The sequence below is a fragment of the Desmodus rotundus genome, chromosome 8 (assembly GCF_022682495.2).
Source record: "Desmodus rotundus isolate HL8 chromosome 8, HLdesRot8A.1, whole genome shotgun sequence".
Taxonomy (NCBI): Eukaryota; Metazoa; Chordata; class Mammalia; order Chiroptera; family Phyllostomidae; genus Desmodus; species Desmodus rotundus.
The window spans coordinates 28,284,654-28,306,901 of record NC_071394.1 but is presented as its reverse complement, the minus strand read 5'-3'; the positions used below and the strand labels follow the sequence as shown (position 1 = coordinate 28,306,901).

At 37.9% G+C, this 22,248-nt stretch overlaps 1 protein-coding gene across 2 annotated transcripts in view; it reads right to left on the bottom strand.

The window, feature by feature from the left end:
* Window positions 1-22,248, bottom strand: part of STK3 (serine/threonine kinase 3) — a 251,200-nt gene that overhangs the window by 59,296 nt on the left and 169,656 nt on the right. For both annotated transcript variants that reach the window (XM_024572314.4, XM_045204882.3), the window contains exon 10: window positions 5,209-5,384. In XM_024572314.4, coding sequence (XP_024428082.2) covers window positions 5,209-5,384 — 176 coding nt within the window. The remainder of the gene's footprint in view (window positions 1-5,208; window positions 5,385-22,248) is intronic.

Genomic DNA, 22,248 nt, shown 5'->3' with positions numbered 1-22,248 from the left:
TTTTGTTTCTCACCTTAACCAAAATAGCACTCTGTAATCTAGTAAGGCAGCTATTTCTGTTGATTAACCTTTGTAGTGCATCCGACATCTACCCCCGGTTTTGTTTCTTCTCTCCATTTTATTACTACAGCTGCTCCTTGACTTGCAATGGAATTACGTCCCAATAAACCCATCATAAGTGAAAATATCAAGTCAATATGCATATGCATTTAACACACCTAACCTACCTGAACAGCATCGCTTAGCCTGGCCTATCTTAAACATGCTCAGAACACAATATCCAAAAGACACAGTAACACAGTCCAGTGTAAAGTACCAGCCGTTACCCTCATAAGCACGTGTCCAACTGGGAGCTGTAGCTCACTGCCACTGTCCAGCATTGTGAGAGAGGACCCGCTGCATATCACTAGCCCAGGAAAAGATCAAAATTCCAAATTCAAAGTATGGTTTATACTGAATGTGAACGGTATCATTTTCACATCATCTAAAGCTGAAAATCGAAAGTCAAACCATTATTAAGTCAAGTCTATTTCACATAACAGGTTTCTCCTATCTCCAGTCTTTCCCTATCAATCAAATCGTGCCTGCTGCCACTGAGATGAATATCTTACACACTTCATCATGTCACTCTCCAACTTGAAAATCTGCAGTGGCTTTCTACTATGAAATAAAACTCACACGCCACCATCTTGCCCTGAGGGCCTGCACCACTGACCCTTTCCACGTCTTTTCCTTGACGGTTCTAAACGAACTCCATTTCATTGCCACCCAATACAACTTGTGGTTTCCTGTCTAGGCTTCTTAATCCCATGCACCGTTCTTGGTAGTGCACGCACTCCTTCCTTCTGCTATCAATCCTTCAGTGCCCAGACAAAGCCCCCCTCACAATAGTGTGACGTCATTAACCACTCCAGCCTTACGGAGTCCCCTTCTTATGCGAAACCACATGACATCAGAATTATTGTTCTGGATTACAGCTTACTACTTAATTTATACCTTGCCCTCTTGACTTGATAGATATTATAAGTGTGTTTGTGTATATATTCCGTAGTGCCTACCACAGTCTAAAGCAAAAAGCAGAGCATTTGTTAATTAGTATGTTTTCTAACAAGTTTTGAAATTTTCAGTTAGAAGGACTCCAAACTCTCGAAACTTGACTGGCCTTGTGATGGATTTTGACCAAGAAAATATGGCCGAAGTGACACTATGCATATTCTTTTTCCCCCCATCTTATTTTTTTATTGTGGTAAAATATACTTAAGTTAAAATCCACCATTGTAACCATTTTTAAGTGCACAGTTCAGCGGCATTGAGTGCATTCATACTGCTGTGCCACAATCACGACCATCCATTCCTGGAACTTCTTTCATCTTGTGAAACTGAAACTCTGTACCCACTACACAGTAACTCCCCATCCCCTCTCTATCCCGGCCCCTGGCAACTTCCATTCTATTTTCTATCCCTGTGAATCTGACTACTCTACGTACTTCATGTAAGTAGAATCACACAGCATTTGTCCTTTTGTGACTATTTCACCTGGCATAATATCTGCTAGGTTCATCCATATCATTGGCATGTGTCAGAATTTCCTTCCTTTTTAGGCTGAATAATATTCCATTGTATGTATATACAACATTTTGTTAGTCCATTCATCAATGGACACTTTGGATTACTGTGAATGGTGTTGCTATGAACATGGATGTACAAATTTCTGTTTGAGTCCCTGCTTTTACTTGTTTTGTGTATATGCCCAGAAGTGGAATTGCTGGAACACATGGAAGGACATCTCATGTTCATGGATTGGAAAACAATATTATTAAAATGTTGTTTAATACTAGTAATTAACAGTCCAGTGTAAAGTACCAGCTGTTACCCTCATAGGCACGTGTCCAACTGGGAGCTGCAGCGAGCTGCCATATTTGTAATTCAGCTTAATTTTTTGAAGGAATGCCATACTGTTTACCCAATAGCTAAACCATTTTACATTCCCATCTACAGTGTTAAAAGGAAGGCTTCCAATTTCTCCAAATCCTCATCAACACTTGTTATTGTCTCTCCCCCTTCCCCCCCTCTGTGTATGTGTGTTTATATAATGGTCATCTTAATGGGTGTGAAGTGGTATCTCATGGTTTTGAGTTGCATTTCCCTAATGGTAAGTGATATTAAGCATCTTTTTTGTTTATTTTCTTTGCAGAAATATATATCCATTTGCGTATCTTCTTTGGAGAAATAGTTATACATTTTTTTAAATAGGTTTTTTGTTGTTAAGTTGTGGAAGTGTTTTATATACGGTGGAGCAAAAGTGATTCACAGTTGTGAGTACGCGAAACACAGTCTATTCTTATATTATTATTTACAAATTACCATATTATTTTCCAAATGAAGAACTGTAAACCTACTTTTGCCCCATCCTGTACATCCTAGATGTTAATTCCTTATCAGATATACAATTCGCAAATGTTTCACTCCCACTTCTCGCAGTGAAAAAGGGTTGCCTTTTCACTCTGTTAATAGTGTCGCTTGATATACAAAAGCTTTAATTTTGGTGTAGTTCAATTTATCTATTACTTCTTTGGTGGCCTGTGCTTCTGGTATCATACCCAAGAAATCACCATCAAATCCAATAGCATGAAGCTTTTCCTCTATGTTTTTTTCTAGGAGTTCTACAGTTTTAGTTCTTAGGTATAGCTCTATGATTCATTTTCAGTTACTTTTTGGATATGGTGGAAGGTAAAGGCCAAACATTATTCTTTTGCACACGGATATCCAGTTTTCCCAGCACCATTTGTTGACAAGTAAATCCTTTCCCCATTGAATGGTCTTGGTACTACTGTCAAAAATCATGGGCTCTGTATGTTTATTTCTGGGTTTTCTATTCTAATCCATTGGTCTATAAAACTGTGTGTTTTGATTACTGTAGTTTTTTGTTTTGATTACTGTAGCTTTGTAGTAAGTTTTGAAATCAAGAAGTAGGAGACTTCCAACTTTGTTTCTCCTTTTCAAAATTATTTGACTATTCGAGTCTGTTGAAATTCCATATGAGCTTTAGGATGGATTTTTCTATTTCTGCAAAAAAAAAAAGGTCATCAGGATTTTTACGGAAATTATATTAAATCTATAGATTGCTTTGGAGAATACTGACATTTTAATAATATTGTTTTCCAATCCATGAACATGAGGTGTCCTTCCATGTTTTGGTGTTTTTAATTTCTTTCAGCAATGTTTTATAGTTTTCAGTGTACAAGTCTTTCACCTCCTTAGTTAAGATTTTCCTAAGTGTTCATTCTTTTTGATGCTATTATAAATGGACACATGCAGATCCTAAGGAGGTCTCACCAGGACTTACACCTTCTGCTGTCAACCTTTTAGCAGGTTACTGTCGCCACCTAAAAACCACAGGCTTACCTGATGGGATCACATGGCCTAGCTAACTGTTGGCACAACTGCCAGGCACCAGAGTGAGGCAATTTTAGATCATTCAGCTCCAGGTAAGCTGGGAGATGACCACAGCCACTTGCGACACACCAGGTGAGACCAGCAAAAGGACTGCTCAGCGAAACCAAGTCACACTGCTTACCCACAAAAGTGTGAGCAAATAAAAGCTGTTATTTTAAGCCAGTAAGTTTGGGGGGTGGTAGCAAAAACCAGCTGAAACAATTAAATAATTGTATTTAATATTTCTTAACTATGATAATTTATTCATTACTTTGTAGGCTCTTTCAAACTGTTTCCCAGAGGTTATTAAGATTTATTCTGACTCACACAAGACAGTTACTTTGATGCTAAACACTCTACATAATTCATCATGTTCATGAATGATTTAAAGCCTGAATGTCAGCATTCTAAATAATTTATAATTTTTTAACAAGTAGATAGCTTAAAATTTTACAAGAACTATAGAAATAAAGATTTTATTTTCTTATTTGTAACTTGAAAATTGAAAATACAGTAAGTAAATATTATAGTTAATGTTTTCAAGCTAACCTGTGCTATTGCTAATATTTGCTAGCAATTAGTACTAAATTCATTGAGGACAGACTTCTGAAACTATATTATCTGATTATTTAAAAAACTTACATAATCACAATATTTAGGAAGAAAGCATTTAACGTTAAAAATATTTATAATCCCCAAACATTTAGAGGCATGTTGATTGAGCAAACTAGTTTAAAATTGCTTAAAATTTTTATTTGTTTACAAATAAATGTATTTATTAATAAATATAGCTATGAAGCATTATAGTTCAAGTGGAAAAAATAATCCTACAAAATAATATCCAAAAGTAACATACTATTTAAAACATGCTAAAGCAAAAATCTACTCCATAAAAATTCCTACTGCATTAAAAAATTCATTTTGTCCTTGGCTGGTGTGGCTCAGGGGATTGAGCACCGGCCTGCAAACCAAAGGGTCACCAGTTTGATTCCCAGTCAGGGCACATGCCTGGGTTGCAGGCCAGGTCCCTGGTGGGAGGTGCACGAAAGGCAGCCACACACTGATGTTTCTCTCCCTCTCTTTCTCCCTCCCTTCCCTCTGGCTAAAAACAACAAAAAACAAATAACAACAACAACAAAATTCATTTTGAGAATTTATTCTCTCTAGTGTGTAAGTAGTTGATTTAGAATTGTTTATTTGTATTATATGCATTCTTTAAAAGAAATATAAAGGAGCAGGACAGAAGGAATGAAGAGAAAATGTAATAAAAGGGGTATTAAGGTATAGTTTTATATGCTTCCTAGATAGAAAATAGGATAATGATTTCCGACAAACCAACTGGAATTAATGCTTACTGAAGTAGAAACAAATTGAGTTAACTTTTAAAGTTGAGGCAAATGTCTCCAAGTCTATGTCATAAATGTCTTTGTATCATTGGTTTGGACAAAGAATTTAATTTACTGTTAGAAGTGTCTCATATTTGCATTATTAAAAACATCTTTTGAAATGGTTGTCATTTTAATTTGAAAGAGTCCTAAGTATTTCTCTAAATGTGGGCTATGATTTATTTAACTATAATCAATTACTTACATTTCTCTGCAAGTTCATTTCTACAGGAAAACTACAGCTGCACCACTCCCCTACTCACATTTATGACTCTATACTGAACATCAAAATACAGTCTATGGTTTTATATAGACGCGAGACTGTGCTGCTCAACCTAACTATAAAATAAAGGAGGAAATACAAACGAGAGAATTCAAATGTACTTACAAAGTCGAAGTCTCCATCTTGAGGAACTTTCCAGTTATCAGGAAAAACATTTTTGGACATAGGGAAGGGTTCGTGCACGTTCTGGTTACAGTTTTCATGACTCTTGTTCTTGAAGTCCTGTTTATCAAAGTAGTCCATGAAAGATGGTCTTTGAACTTGTGGGGATGTTGCATTTCCTTCGGTAAACAAAGAACAAGAGGAGGGCCTAAGTTCTCACATTTCAAGAAGTACGATTTTTATTGAAGTGTAATTTTTTATTGAACTGTATAATAAATTTTCACTGGTTAGATTTGAGGCCAGCATAGTCAATTTAATGAAGAACAAAGTAAAATAAAATAAGAGAAGAATGAAAAACAAATATATCCAGGCCAAATAAAAATTCAAATGCTTAGGCAGAGATCTGCAATATTCTTAGGTTGTAGAAACATTTTAGGATTCTGGCAGATCTTTATCACAATTTTATTTAAGATGTATTTGAAATCTGCCAGAGAAAGCCCATTTTTAAAGCCTGTTTTATTTTGAACAGATAGGCCTGAGTTGTTCTTGTCATTGTGCACCACTATCAGTCATAAAAGGTTATGAGGACTTATCCAGGTTCCTCCTTTATCTCTTCACTTCCTCTTAGTCTTTCTTTTTTTCATTTTTTTCTCCCTTTTATCCTCCTCCACCCTGCATTCCTCTTCCCTCCAAAATTCTCCCCCACCACCATCTTAGTTCATGTCCATGGGTTGTACATGTAAGTTCTTTGGCTTCTCCATTTCCTAAACTATTCCTAACCTCCCCCTGTCTATTGTGTGCCTACCAATTATGCCTCTAATTACCTGTACCTTTCCCCCCATTCTCCACCCCCCGCTCCCCACTGATAACCCTCCATGTGATCGCCATTTCTTCTCCCCGCGGACTCCCATGGTTTCACCTGTCACAATATTTGCACCTGTGACTTCCAGCTCTATTTCTCCAGCCCAGATCTTGCTTCTGAGTTCTATACCTGACCTCCTACTGCTTACTATTAGACTACTGGATCTGAGGTGAGTTAGCTACCTCAGACTTTCCAGCTCTAAAGCTAAATTCAAGGTCTTTCCCTTCACGCTCACTGCTAATCTAATAAAGTCAACATTATTTACTCTATCCCCAAAGTGATAAAGCTGAGAAATAACCCAGATTCCTCTCTTCCCATCATACCACATTGATCATCGGGTCTTTTTAATTCTACTTTGCAATGCAGTTGTTTAAACCTAGCCCTTTTTTCTCTATTCACCATTGCTACCCTCAGAGTTTAACTTCTAATCATTTCTTGTCCAGGCCACTGTCGCAACCTCCAAGCTGGTCTGGCTGCTTCATCCAGTTTTGATTTTAGTTTCATACTGATAGCACAGTGACCTTTCTAATGCAAATCAAACCATGCCATTCCTCTCCTTAGGGCCTTTCAATGGCTCCTCATTTCTACAGTGAATGATTAAAGTGGAATAACTAGATTTTTAAACCTAGACAGTATGGTCTTGATTAGTGGTTTTCAAGCTGGATTCTGTAAAGCCCTAGAATTCCAAAAGAACATCCCAGTCCCTACCACAAAGACATTCCTACACAGTTCTCAGACAGTAAGCTACCCTTCCTTCTTCTTCACCAGTTCCCGTGGTGGGAAGGACGCCGCCCCACAAGGAAGCGTGTTGGGCAACTCTAAGGTACAAAAAGTATTTTGAAATGTGAACCTGAAATTTGGCCTTCTATAATTTATACTCATGTTCCAAGTAAATTCTTCTTTTATATACCAGTACATCACATATCTGAAGACACAGTTAATGGCTCCTGTCTCAGTTGTCTGTTTTTCTGGTGAAACATCCCTAGTTCCTTTCCACAGGACATGTTTTTCAGATTCATCATCACCTTGCTTACTTGCCTATGGACACATTCCAGCTGCTCCATGATCCTCTAGTATCAGGTGTAAATACTGCTAAGAGTGCTCTGGCCTATGTAGAATGCATTTGCAAGAGTACTAGCACAACTTAAAACAAGTTACCATTATGACACCTAAGTAACATTGTTGGCTCATAAAGTAATTTCAGTCAAATGAATATGATGCTAAGAAAAACTATTTTTACCCTTTAGGACTATGAAGTGAAAGTGAATTGATTGATCCCTGCTCTAAATAGTGAGTCAGCAAGTACGGAATTCTTTATTAAAAGGGAGGGGTTGGGAGTTGTTAGGTAAGTACCCTACTCCCCTTTCCTTTCCCCAGCTTTGAGATCTCAGTGTGCATTATTTGGTGGTTTGGGAATTCAGATGAGTTTGATCAGGTAAAGATAGTAAGAGATTGGCAATGCCAGTATTTATTCATTTAAAATTTTCAGTACATTACCTTAACATGACATAATTTTCCCGAACAAAACAAAGTTTTTATTGACTTCTCATTATGCGTTTTTAAAAAAACTATGGTAAAATACACATAACATAAAACTGATCATCCTGGCCACTTTTAAAGGGACAGTTCAGTAGTGTTAAGTGTATGCGCATTGTGCAACTACCAGATGGAGACTGTTGTGCAGCCAACCTCCATCTCGCAAGACTGAAATTCTATACCCATTAACCAACAACCCGTCCCATTCTCCCCACCCCCGCCAGTCCCAGAGTATCTATGAATTAGATTACCCTAGATATCTCATACAAGTGGAATCATTACAATATTTGTCTTTTTTATGACTGGCTCATTTCACTTAGCTTGATGTCCTCAAGGATGTTGTGTCATGTGTCAGAATTCCCTTCCTTCTTAAGCAAAATAATATTCCATTGTATGTATATATCACATTTGTTTATCCATTCATCTGTCAATGGACCTTAGAATTACCTCCATCTTTTGGCCACTGTGAATGATGCCGCTATGAATACAGGCGTACAAATCTCTCTCCAAGATGCTGCTGATCGTGTTTTTAAGTTAACTATCCTCAGTTTTTCTCTATACACGTGCAAACCCTAGTGTGCAAGTGATCTTATTTTTTAATACCAACACAGAGGACTTTTTCATTTTCTTATGGGTGTTTTGATGGTTGAGCCTAATTTATAATAAAGTAAATCATTATGGTACAGTGTAAGTAAACATGAATATTAGTAAAAGTAATATATTTATCTTTTCAATCCATGTGTTTTTTATGTGTTTATCTTTACTTTTGGTTATATTGTAAGTTCCCTAACACAGGAACCCAAATACTTTACTCAAAGCATTTCACAAGCAACTATGACTGTCAATGAGTGGTTCTGACTACACCCAGATGTTCACCATCGATGGCCATGAGGAGGAGCCCTTAAGATGGTATGTGGTTTTTCAACATCATTACTTTTGAATTAGCAGAGGCTACTAGTATTTCATTACTAGCAACTGTGTATTGGCATAATAAATTTAAAAAAATCATATGACTACTACAATTTTAAAATGTTCTGTCCCAGTAGAGTCAGAAGGAATCTGATATTCAGAATATGCACGTATTAGTGGAAAAACAGCAAAAAAAAAAAAAAAAAAGCTGTTTATCTGAAGACTTGTTCTTCAATTAGAGCTGCTCAGGCTTTAGGAGATTTAAAAATAAGCATGACAAAACATCTGGGACCCAAATGACACCCACTGAAAAGATACTCGACATTCCATCTAAATTAGGATAGAATAAAACCGCAGTACTCATAGTAAACCTTCAGCACTCAGAACTCTCTCGTGGCCCACATACAAAGCTCGAGAAAAAAAAAAACTCCTTAGGGAGTTTAACAAGATACCAGCCAAAGCTGCCTTTAGATTCCCTATCAGACCAGACTTTACTAATAATATTATAAATGAGTAAAATATATAGGAGAAAAGTATAATGTTTTAATGATCAATAAATGTTATATAAAGATTCTGTGTTTCTGGTCTTTAATCTTCAACTTTCTTCCCTAAAATCTCCAGTTGTTTAAAAGAAAAAGGAACTGGTTAATTTGACAGGGCTGCACTACTGACATCTGGACTGGACACATACATTCCATTAACATTTTCAACAGATTTTAAGAACCCTTGATTTGTTCCTGGGCTTCATTGTTACAAGAGATTTTTATCATCAGAACTGAAATTCAGTTCCTATGGCAATCTTTTATTCCATAACAGAGTCCAGGAATTTAACCTCAATTGCTTTCCACCTCTGACCTTTTTATGAAAATAAATAATAAAATGTTACAAGTGTAGATCACTCAACAAATTTTCTTTAACTTGAGCATATCAAATCACGTGGTGGGGTCAGATAATCCCATAATGGAAGTCTTTGTTCAATATTCTTTTTTTTTTTTAAAGAGATGAATAATTCTGTAATTAGGACTGTATACTTATTTGTGTTGTGAATTCTCATTTTAAACAGCTAGTCTTACGATGGGTCACATTCAAAAAGATATCTAAAAATCTTAACATTCAGTACAGCAAAGGTCCTCAATTTTTATGTAGTAAAATAAGGATCAGAGAGGAGAGTTTCTTTGGGAAATCACTACTGCAAATAAAACCCATGAATTTCACCATTATCAACTGCATTTGACAAATGTATAGAAAAGGTTTTATTGAAGCAAGTTTCTATATGGCATTAAAAAACAAATGAATTTAGCTTATGTAGGTACTTTGGTAAAAACAGCCCTGGCTGGTGTGGCTCAGTGGATTGAGTGCTGGCCTGTGAAACAAAGGGTCACTGGTTCATTTACCAATCAGGGCACAAGCCTGGGTTGCAGGCCAGGTCCCCAGCAGGGGGCGCTTGAGAGACAACCACACATTGATGCTTCTCTCCCTCTTTCTCTTTCTCCCTCCCTTCTCCTGTCTAAAAATACAGAAATAAAATCTTTAAAAAAAGTAACCCCACATTATGGCACTACTAATCCACTGAAGAAAATAGCACTCCCTGACCACTGCCTCTCCCCATATCTTCCTTCCCCTAAGCACCCTCACCAGGCCAGGCCTGAACTACTCTTTTTTTTTTTTCTTAAGTATATTTTATTGATTATGCTATTACAGTTATCCCATTTTTTTCTCCCCTTTATCCCCCTATGCCCAGTAACCCCACTACTTCCCAGCATTCCCCCACTTAGTTCATGTCCAGGGTCATGCATATAAGGTCTTTGGCTTCTCCATTTCCTATACTGTTCTCTAACTTCTCCCTTTTCTATTTTGTATTACTCTTCCCTCCAGTCAGCACTGGCTTCATTACAGAGACTAGTTATATTCCTTGTTTTCTCAACTAGGGGGTGTTGAACTCTTCACCCTGAAACTTTACCAAAACCCTGGTGCTATAACAAAATAGTCAGTGGTATTTTGATTTACCAGTGACTCTTAATTCAGACATCTGTGTTTGAGTAAATGGAAATTAACATTTATAAAGCAGCAACTGTAACATAGCCCACATTTCAAGAGCAGCAACATACATAGAAAAGGAGGAGAAAAACAAAATCTCAAAAGTTGCTTTTCTACTACAGAGAATAAAGTGGGGAAAACTTTAATCTTTTATAAAAATCCTCACAACAAAAAGTGTAAGGAAAGGCTGAAAAACAGATAAGTACTCTTTTCTGCAATGAGTCAGAGATATAAAAGTCTAATTGGAAATAAGCAGTGGCAATAGAAAGGGAAGAGGCAAACCAATCCTGGATTGACTTTTTAAAAAGAGGAAATTAGTGCGAATTTCATTCCAGGAATCGACTCTTGCATCTTCAATAGTCCTGTGCTGTTCCCAACCCTACCACACTCATGAGTGGCCCAGGGCACGTAAGCCACCATTAGTATGTTCCAGTGTCTCACTGTGAAAAGCTGCTCTCCCTCCCTTGAGGTGACAAGATGTTTCCATTATAGGGAGGAGTGGCCATGTAACACAATTCTGGCCAATAACTCGAAAAATGAGGGTTTCTAGAAAAGCTCTATTTCCTTGATATAGATACCATCTGCTTCTTCTTGCTCTTTCCTCTTGCCTGGAATGCAGATTTAATGGCTAAAGATCTAGGAATTATTCTGCAAGCAGGATGACAAATAAAAATAATACTGTAAAGATGATGTCAAAGAGAGGATCTCTCCCTAATGACATGAAATCACTACCCATGCAGGACACTCTGCTGCTGGATTTCTTATTAAACGAGAAAAGAAATTAATCCTATTTTGTTTAATCACTGTTATTTGGATTTTCTGGTATATATAGCTAAATTCAGTCCCTATCTTACACATTTTTTTTACTCACAAGTGGAAGGTGTAGGAATAGGTAGGAGCAGCTATCTTCGATTTCACTACAGGAACACCCCAATCTGAAATCTGAACCGCACTGTTAGATAGTGGTTTAATTATCACTACATTTCAGATGCTTATAGTTGTAAGGGTCTTATATAAGCTGACCTAGGAATCTACGGCAAAATGCCTGTTGGGTTCTACACTCAAAACTTGCAAAATGACCCATTCCTAGGTTAGAAATAAACATCTGGTTATTTAAAACAACAAAAGTATAACAATCAACTTGAATAAAAGAAGGCAGTCATTAGATTTTTCTTTTCAGATGACTTTAGAGCAAGATATGCTGGCACATAATTTTTTATTCAAATGTATGTGGCTTGTACCTCCAAATATTTTCCAATGTTTAATCTAAAACAGTAATTAAAATTTTGAGTATATCTTTCTTACTCACAAAGAATTAAAAAAGCACCCTTTCTGTAAAAGTTTCTAAGGAGGAATACAGGTTACATTGGTTTTCAAAGGTAATGGGAGTGGGTGGCAGTGAATGCCCGATAACATCTAACTACACAGCATCAATAAACACATGCTCACAGCCTGCAGTCAGGTCTCCAGGGAGACAGATGCGCATTCACGGGGGCAGAATGCAGAAGGATGTTTCTGACTTACAATTTATTTTTTAAAAAAAGAAATAGTAGGCCCTTCAACAGGAGAGTGAAGCCAGAAATCTCAAGATGACAGCAACTACTGTCATATGTGATTGTGGTTGCTATAGCAAATTTTTTTTCTTTAAATAGAGAAAGAATAATCACAAAAATATTGACATCAATTTCTCCAGCTGCAGCTAAATTCTGACTCTAGCTTATAAAATATATTTTTTATTTTAATAATAAATTTAATGCTCAAAATTACCTCATTTGTCAATTTTATCCCCAATTCTTTCAACCACTTGATGGAGAACTAAGAGCCCATTAGCAAGCAATAAAGTACAAAATAATCACCGTGCAATTCTTTGTGCATATGAAATTTTAAAGAAAAAAATTGTTTTCCCCTTCCTTCACACATTCCCCCAAATACACAAGGAAGACTAACTTGTGTGAATATGCCTTCAGAGAATACGGCTGTCCGCCCACAGCTGTAGCCGTTCCTCCTCGGCAGGTCTTCTACACAGGTGAAAAGTCTTCACAGAAATGCAAACGTATAAAGGAATTTTTAAAATACTTTAACAAAATATAATTTGTTTAATTTTTAATATCTTAGCATGACTATGACCAAGACAGTCAAGTGTAGGGAATGAAATAACAATAATAATTTTAGCATAATTTATTTAGACATCAAGGGGATTTATGAATATTACCTAATTTATTCTTCTAAAAATATTTTAAGATGTGGGTGATCCACCTAATTAATGATCTTGGAAATTTGTCCTTTAATTTGTTGCCAAGAGGGTAATGAATATATATAAAAAAACCGAATGTTAATACAGAAGCTACTGACATCAGCTTTTTCTTAACTTCAACACACTGTATTTTAAAACAAAAGAGGATGGAGACAACATGGAGAAGATCCAGAGGCTACTCATAAAAAAGATTAAAAGCTTAGAAAATAATACCTATACAAAGGTTAAAGGGATTGAAATTGTGCAGCCAGGAAAAGTCCAAGGATATAATTTAGTAAGTATCCAAGTACATCTGAAGGGTTCTCGCACAGAAAATAGTGACCAGCTGTTTTCCATCTCCACTGAGGGCAGAATAAAAGGAAACACAAATTGAAGCCCAGGGATTTTAGTTAAATAAAAGGAATGATTTCCTGTGTGAGTAATGAGCGCTGTAATGGCCACTGTGTGTCTGTGGTAACCCTTTCTTCAGAGGCCTTCACAAGAAAGTCAAATTTCACTTGTACAAGGAAGACTAATACTTACATACTCGTCTGTGCTCTGTGCTAGTAAAACAGGTACCCTAAGACCAAAATAACCTACACTAACAGACCCAAGCTGCGTCACATCATTAAACATTCCACAGACCAAGGGAATGCAGAAGGCCAGACCAGATTCAGTACCCACAAGTGACTCCAAACCACTGTAGCCACCGATTAGCACCTCTGTAGAGAAAATGAAGGGTTTCTAATTACGCAGTAATACTGCGGGGGTATTTGCACCCAGCTGCAAGTGGGGCCTGTACTTTACATACTGTTCTCACCTTTACTGTTACGTGATGGGCAAGATTAACATTACCAATCAAAGACACACAACAGGGTCTCATGAAACAGTGGTAAGGTCTCTGCAGAAACAGGAAAGTGATTCTCCCTACATACTCGGCTATCCTGGTTGTTTCTTGGCATTTCAAGTTCTGTCCTTACTGATTTACTCCTTTATCTCAAAGTTTTATAATTTTTGAAAAAATTGTAAATATTTCATGAACGTTAAACATTATTAAGCATTTTACATCTGTATGTCGATCCTTTTCTGAAACAGACTTTGGGAGAAAGAAGAAGGAAAAGGATCTGACGCAGAGCTGGGAGAGACTATCACAGAATAGAACATGAAAGGTTTTGTTCCTCAGAGCAAATGGTCCTATACTTATTTGTCCAGGGACATCAGATGAACTAGGGAGCAGGGGTATCTAATGGTTTGTCCTCCCTCCTTGCTTATCTCTCCTAAACCCTTTAAATCAATCTAGAGTCTACTTCCAGGATAAACTCCTAAAAATCTAAAGCAGATCTTCATTTGCCTTCTCTTATAATTAAGTGAAACTGCTTATATGTACTGTCTAAAACAAAACAACAAACTGATATATATTTTTTAAATCACTGTGTTATAGGCATATGCAAAGAAGAAACTTTATAAATATGTATTCAGTTTAAATTATTTAACCCAATATTAATCAATGGAAAACACAGTTATGAAAAGTAAACATAAATAAACATCATGAAACTTAAACATGACCAGTTATTCCTACACTCTTCTTAATGCCACACGGTCTCCACCTACTTCACCAGCCAGCTCACTCTCCGCTAAATATGCTCCACTGTCTCTCTGTCCTTTCTAAATACTCCAGGTTCATTCTAGGCACAGAATAGAGCTGCGTATTTCCCTGTCCTAAAAAGTGGTTATCAGTCCTAGCTCCACTTCAGAAGTACTTGTAGAGATTTTTGTTTTGTTTTTGAATTATTTTTTTAAATAGAGATGCAAAGCCCTTCTCTGATCACAGAACCATCATCTCCAAGGGGCTGTTGCTGTGATGTACATTTGTGAGGCGAGTTCCATGAACCCAGAACTGGGGTTTTCCTTATAAATCAAGTCTACCGCTCCAGCCTGTGGATATCTCTTAAGATCCCAATTCTATCTCACAGGGTATCTTTATTTTGCTCCACTTCATGTCATTTGCAATTCTAATGGACTTTCATTCTATAGCTTCATCAGGTTTCTATAAAAAATGTTGAACTAGCCAGAGCTGAGGCCTAAGCCCTATAGTACACAATGAGAACTCTGCTGTTGACGACAAGTTATTACTTCTTAACCCTGTGCCACTGTCTCTGGTGAGCCTTCTTTTCGTAGAGGCTGGGAAGCTCAACCCTGCATTTCCCAGAACGCCTTGCACCTCATCCTGGATAAGTGCACTTCTCCACAACCAGGAAAGCAAGAAAGGAGGCGGAGGCCACAAGGCTGCTTCCTCAGTCATTTCCTTCTGCCAAGCACAGTTAAAGAGACATGGAGTTTTCTGTTTTTTTTTTTTTTTTTTTTTTTTTTTTTTTTTTTTTTTAACAGCAGCATTCCAGAATCCAGTTGCCAGCCTCACAGGTGCTACGGGGTGGGTGCCTGGCAGTGGTAGCTTCCTAATCCCTGCACAGCAAGAGGGATTGAGATCAGTCTGGATCACTGAGCTCAACAGGGCCCTGGAGTCACTATCCTCCTGACTGCAGCCCTAAGTAGTTGCACTTAGGCTCACTTTGGGGGTGTTAGGGGAGTCATTCAGGAGGCCTAGCTTACACAGCCCTCTCCTCCAACCTTTCCATTGATTTTACTGATATCTGCATTTCTAACTTAAATCTCTATATACTGCAAATACCTAGAGTAGTTTCTGTTTCCTCCAATAATCTCTGACTGACACAAGCCCATTTGGATATAACCGTTCAACGCTCAGAACTATCAACTAGGTCATACTACAGAGTGTCCACAAGGATACCATCAAAGGCCTTGTCAAATGCTTTTCCAAAATCCTAAGACACAAAACTCAAACCCTGCATTTTCTCTACTCTAGATGTTCAGCGATGCTGTCAAGAAAAGGAAATTGCATTATTCTGATATGATTTGTTCCCACTAACCTAAGCTGACTTATAATGATCCAGGTCTCCTTTCCTAAAGAACTCACAGATGTTCTGGTTCCACCACTTGCTGTGAAATCTTCAACAAGTCATTTATCATTCCCCAGTCTCAGTTTCCTTAGCGGAAAATGGTAGTGACAATCCTACTTTGCAGAGTCCTTGTGACGAGTCAAGAAATAATGTATGGGAATCCCTGAGCACAACGTTTGGCCCATACTAGACCCTCAATTACTGACAGTTATAAAAAAATTCACCTTTCTTCTCTTGTCTAAAAAAAAAAAAAAGTAAAATAAAATTTACTCTTTCTTTTTTTTTTTTTTTTTTTTTTTTTTTTATTGTTATGCAATTACAGTTGTATGCCTTTTCTCCCCATCCCTCTACCCCACCCCAGGTGAACCCACCTCCCTCCCCCCTCTCCACCCTCCCCCTTGGTTTTGTCCATGTGTCCTTTATAGTAGTTCCTATAATACCCTCTTCCCACTATCCCCGCCCCCACCCCCCACCCCCGCCCTGGCTATTGTTAGATTGTTCTTAACTTCAATGTCTCTGGTTATATTTTGTTTGCTTTTTTCTTCTATTGCTTATGTTCCAGTTAAAGGTGAGATCATATGGTACTTGTCCCTCACTTCCTGGCTTATTTCACTTAGCATAATGCTCTCCAGTTTCATCCATGCTGTTGCAAAGGGTATAAGCTCCTTCTTTCTCTCTGCTGCGTAGAATTCCATTGTGTAAATATACCATAGTTTTTGGATCCACTCGTTTGCTGATGGGCACTTCGGTTGCTTCCAGTACTTGGCTATTGTAAATTGTGCTGCTATGAACATTTGGGTGCACAGATTCTTTTGGATTGGTGTTTCAGTGTTCTTAGGGTATAATCCCAGCAGCGGAATTACTGGGTCAAAGGGCAGTTCCATTTTTAGTTTTCTGAGGAAATTCCATATTGTTTTCCACAGTGGCCTCACCAGTCTGCATTCCCACCAACAGTGCACAAGGGTTCCCTTTTCTCCGCATCCTCTCCAACATTTGTTTGTGGATTTGTTTATGTTGGCCATTCTGACTGGTGTGAGATGATACCTCATTGTGGTTTTAATTTGCATCTCTCTGATGGCTAGTGATGCTGAGCATCTTTTCATATGTCTCTGGGCCCTCTGTATGTCTTCCTTGGAGAAGTGTCTGTTCAAGTCCTTTGCCCATTTTTTAATTGGGTTGTTTGTCTTCCTGGAGTGGAGTCGAGTGAGTTCTTTATATATTTTGGAGATCAGGCCCTTGTCTGAGGTATCGTTGGCAAATATGTTTTCCCATACTGTTGGTACTCTTTGTAATTTGGTGCTGTTTTCTTTAGCCATGCAGAAACTTTTTATTTTGATGAGGTCCCATTTGTTTATTCTTTCCTTTATGTCCCTTGCTTTAGGGGATGTGTCTGTGAGGATGTTGCTGCGTGGAATGTCTGAGATTTTCCTGCCAATGTTTTCCTCAAGGACTTTTATGGTGTTACGGCTTATATTTAAGTCTTTTATCCATCTTGAGTTTATTTTCGTGTATGGCGTAAGTTGGTGATCGAGTTTCATTTTTTTGCACGTAGCTGTCCAGATCTCCCAACACCATCTGTTGAAGAGGCTGTTTTTGCTCCATTTTATGCTCCTGCCTCCTTTGTCAAATATTAATTGATCGTATAGACTTGAGTTTATTTCTGGGCTCTCTATTCTGTTCCATTGGTCTATGTGCCTGTTTTTATGCCAGTACCAGGCTGTTTTGATTACAGTGGCCTTGTAATACAGTTTGATATCAGGTATTGTGATCCCTCCTGCTTTGTTCTTCTTTCTCAAAATTGCTGCAGCTATTCGAGGTCGTTTATGGTTCCATATGAATTTCTGCAATGTTTGTTCTATATCTGTGAAATATGTCATGGGTACTCTAATAGGGATTGCATTGAATCTATAAATTGCTTTGGGTAGTATGGCCATTTTGATAATGTTGATTCTTCCAATCCATGAACATGGTACATGCTTCCATTTGTTTGTATCTTCCTTAATTTCTTTCTTCAGTGTTGTGTAGTTTTCTGAGTACAGGTCTTTTACCTCCTTGGTTAGGTTTATTCCTAGGTACTTTATTTTTCTTGTTGCTATATCGAATGGGATTTTTTTCCTGATTTCTGTTTCTGCAGTTTCGTTGTTGGTGTACAGGAATGCCTTTGATTTCTGGGTATTGACTCTGTATCCAGCTGTTTTGCCAAATTCATTTATTAGGTCGAGTAGTTTTTGAGTGGAGTCTATAGGGTTTTCCATGTACACTATCATGTCGTCTGCAAACAGTGACAGTTTCATTTCCTCCTTTCCAATTTGGATGCCTTTTATTGCTTTTTCTTGTCTGATTGCTGTGGCTAGGACTTCCAATACTATGTTGAATAGGAGTGGTGAGAGAGGGCATCCTTGTCTAGTTCCTGATCTTAGTGGGAAAGCTCTAAGTTTTTGTCCATTGAGTGTGATGTTGGCTGTAGGTCTCTCATATATGGCCTTAATTATGTTGAGGACTGCTCCCTTTATTCCCACTTTGCTGAGTGTTTTTATCAGAAATGGGTGCTGTATCTTATCAAATGCTTTTTCCGCATCTATTGATATGATCATGTGATTTTTGTCTTTGCTGTTGTTGATGTGATGTATTATGTTTATTGATTTGCGAATATTGTACCATCCTTGCATCCCTGGGATGAATCCCACTTGGTCATGGTGGATGATCTTTTTAATATATTGCTGGATGCGGTTTGCTAATATTTTGTTGAGAATTTTAGCGTCTATGTTCATCAGCGATATTGGCCTGAAGTTTTCTTTCTTCGTTGTGTCTTTATCTGGTTTTGGGATTAGGATGATGCTGGCTTCATAAAAAGAGTTTGGGAGTCTTCCATCAGTTTGGATTTTTTCGAATAGTCTGTGAAGGATAGGGGTTAGTTCTTCCTTAAATGCTTTGTAGAAATCTCCTGTGAAACCATCTGGTCCAGGGCTTTTGTGTGATGGGAGTTTCTTGATGACTGCTTCAATTTCCTTTGCTGATATTGGTCTGTTCAGGTTTTCTGCTTCTTCTTCATTCAGTTTTGGAAGATTATATTTTTCTAGAAATGTGTCCATTTCATCTAGGTTTTCAAATTTCTTAGCATACAGGTCTTCATAGTAATTTCTTACGATCCTTTGTATTTCTGTGGTATCAGTTGTAATCTCTCCACTTTCATTTCTAATTCTGTTTATTTGGATCCTCTCTCTTTTTTTCTTGATGAGCCTACTTAAAGGCTTGTCGATTTTGTTTATCTTTTCAAAGAACCAGCTCCTGGATTCATTGATCCTTACAATTGTGCTTTTAGTCTCTATGTCATTTAGTTCTGCTCTGATCTTGGTTATTTCCTTCCTTCTGCTTGCTCTGGGCTGTCTTTGTTGTTGTTCCTCCAGTTCTTGTAGGCGTAGGGTTAGGTTGTTTGTTTGAACTGTTTCTAACTTCTTAAGGTAGGCCTGTATTGCTATGAACTTCCCTCTCAGGACTGCCTTTGCTGTGTCCCATAGGTTTTGGGTTGTTGTCAGTTCGTTTTCATTTGTTTCCAGGAAGTTTTTGATTTCTTCCCTAATCTCATTCTTGACCCATTCATTGTTTAATAGCATGCTATTCAGTCTCCATGCTTTTGAGTGTTTTGGGTTTTTACCCTTGGCATTGGTTTCTAGTTTCAGACCCTTGTGGTCAGAGAAGATGCTTGATATGATTTCAATTTTCTTGAATTTGTTGAGGCTTGCTTTGTGTCCTATCATGTGGTCTATCTTTGAAAAAGTTCCATGGACACTTGAAAAGAACGTGTATTTTGCTTCTTTGGGATGAAAAGCTCTGTATATATCAGTTAAGTCCATTTCCTCTAAGGTATTGTTAAGTGACACAATATCTTTGTTGATTTTTTGTTTGGAAGACCTGTCCATTTTTGATAGTGGGGTGTTAAAATCCCCTACTATAATTGTGTTGCTGTCAATATCTTTCTTGAAATCCTCCAAGATTTTCTTTATGTATTTGGGTGCTCCTATGTTGGGTGCATATATATTTACAATGTTTATGTCTTCTTGGTGGATTCTTCCTTTGAGTATTATGAAGTGACCTTCTGGGTCTCTCTTTATGGCCCTTCTTTGGAAGTCTATTTTGTCAGATATGAGTATTGCTACCCCTGCTTTTTTTTCCTGTCCATTTGCTTGGAAGATTTGTTTCCAGCCCTTCACTTTCAGTCTGTGTAAGTCTTTTGTCCTGAGATGGGTTTCTTGTAGGCAGCATATGTGTGGGTCATGTTTTCTTATCCATTCAGCTGTTCTATGTCTTTTGATTGGAGCATTTAATCCATTTACGTTTAAGGTTATTATCGATAGGTAGTTATTCATTGCCATTATTTCCTACCTGTGTTCCTCTGTCTTTCTCTTTTCCTTCCTTTCCTTAAAGCAGTCCCTTTAGCATCTCTTGCAGAGCTGGTTTGGTGGAGCTGTATTCTTTTAGACTTCTTTTGTCTGGGAAACTCTTTATTTGGTCTTCTATCTTGATTGAGAGCCTTGCTGGGTAAAGTAGTCTTGGTTGCAGGCCTCTGGTTCTCAGTACTTGGAATATTTTTTGCCATTCTCTTCTGGCTTGGAGCGTTTCCATTGAGAAGTCAGTTGCTAACCTTATTGGGGCTCCCTTGTATGTTACTTCCTTTTTCTCCCTTGCTGCCTTTAAGATCCTCTCTTTGTCTTGGAAATTTGCCATTTTAATTATGATGTGTCTTGCAGTGGGTCTCTTTGGGTTCCTCTTGTTTGGGACTCTCTGTGATTCCTGGATTTGGGTGACTTTTTCTCTTCTCAGATTAGGGAAATTTTCCATCATTACTTTTTCAAACAGGTTTTCTATCCCTTGCTCTTCTTCTTCTCCTTCTGGTATTCCTATTATACGGATATTGTTACGTTTCATGTTGTCCTGCATTTCCCTTATTGCCTCTTCATTCTTTCTGAGCCTCTTTTCCTTTTCTTGCTCCTTCTGGGTGTTTTTTTCTACTTTGTCCTCCAGCTCGCTGATCCGATCCTCTGCTTCGTCAAGTCTGCTTTTAATTCCTTCTACTGTGTTCTTCAATTCAGAAATTGTATTCTTCATTTCCTCTTGGCTCTTGTTGATATTTTCTATTTCCTTTTTCATGTTGATATAGTTTGCAGTGAGTTCATTGTAGTTTCCTTGTAGTTTCTGGTAGTTCTCTTTGAGCTCAGAGAGCTCAGTGAGTTTCCTGATGACCATTGCTTTGAACTCAGTATCTGATAGTTGACTTGCCTCTTTTTCGGTTAGTATTCTTTCTGAGACTTCCTCCTTTCCTTTCATTTGGGAATTGTTTCTTTGTCTTCCCATTGTTTGTGAGGCTCTTCTTGTTGGCCTCTGCGTCTTAAATTGCTTTGTTCTGACTCCCTGGATTTATGATATGAACTTCTATGGTAGAATGCCAATGGGATTCGGTGGTGCTGTCTCCTTACTCTCCTGTGCTCACTGGTCTTGAGCTGACGTTTATGTGTTTAACACGGTCTAACTCTAGTCTTTTCAGCACTCCAGGTTTTGTTGTCTCACCGTCAGATCTTTCAGTGTCCTCTATCTTTGGTCTCTGATCTTCGTATATGCTGGAATACTGTTGGCTGTTCGCTCTGCTCCTCAGATCAGCTAGGTATTTCCCTGGCGTTGAGGGGAAGTGGACTCCGCTCCCACCTATGTTGCCGCCATCTTCTAAAATTTACTCTTTCATGCTTCCATGATACTTTCCCCATTTTCTCAGAGATATCAAATTTCACATATAATAGTTCTCTCACCTGCAACTTCTCACAATATACATTATTGATCATACTCCTAGTAAAGAGATATCAGATCAGCTGACTGCTCCCTTACTGTTTCTTCACCTTGCCATTCAAATCACTCACATTTATGCTTGTGCTACTCTGTTCACTTTGGAGATGGTTATTCTCTACCGAATCCCCTATGGCTATCCTACTGAATAAAGAGAGATGAAGCCAGGTCTTGGAAAAGGAAGGAAAAGGTTGGAGCAAGAGTTTGCTTTGGGAAGGAAAAGAACAGAGCTGTTCAATGGCTCAGCATCTCCAGTCCCAGGAAGACCAGGCCTCCCTCGCTGTGTGGGAAGCAGGGCTGGGCTCTCCAGATGCTCCAGCTTTCTAAGTTGTTGAAGGATAAACTGAGAGAGTATGCAGGGAAAGAGTAATCTTTACTGATTACCTATTGTATTTAAAGCACTCTGCTAGGTGCTTTATGAATTTACTTAAATTAATCCACACTTAGGTTTGCAGACAAATATACACCACTAAAGCTCAGAAAAGATTAAGCAACACAGTTAAAAGTGGCCTGACTTTTAATCTCATGCCATTTACATTACACCGCATCATTTGTTCAGAAAACATTTAATAAACTCTTATTACTGTGCTAGGTACTGTGTGTTAAGCCAGCGATTTTCAACCTTTTTCATCTCATGGCACACATAAACTAATTGC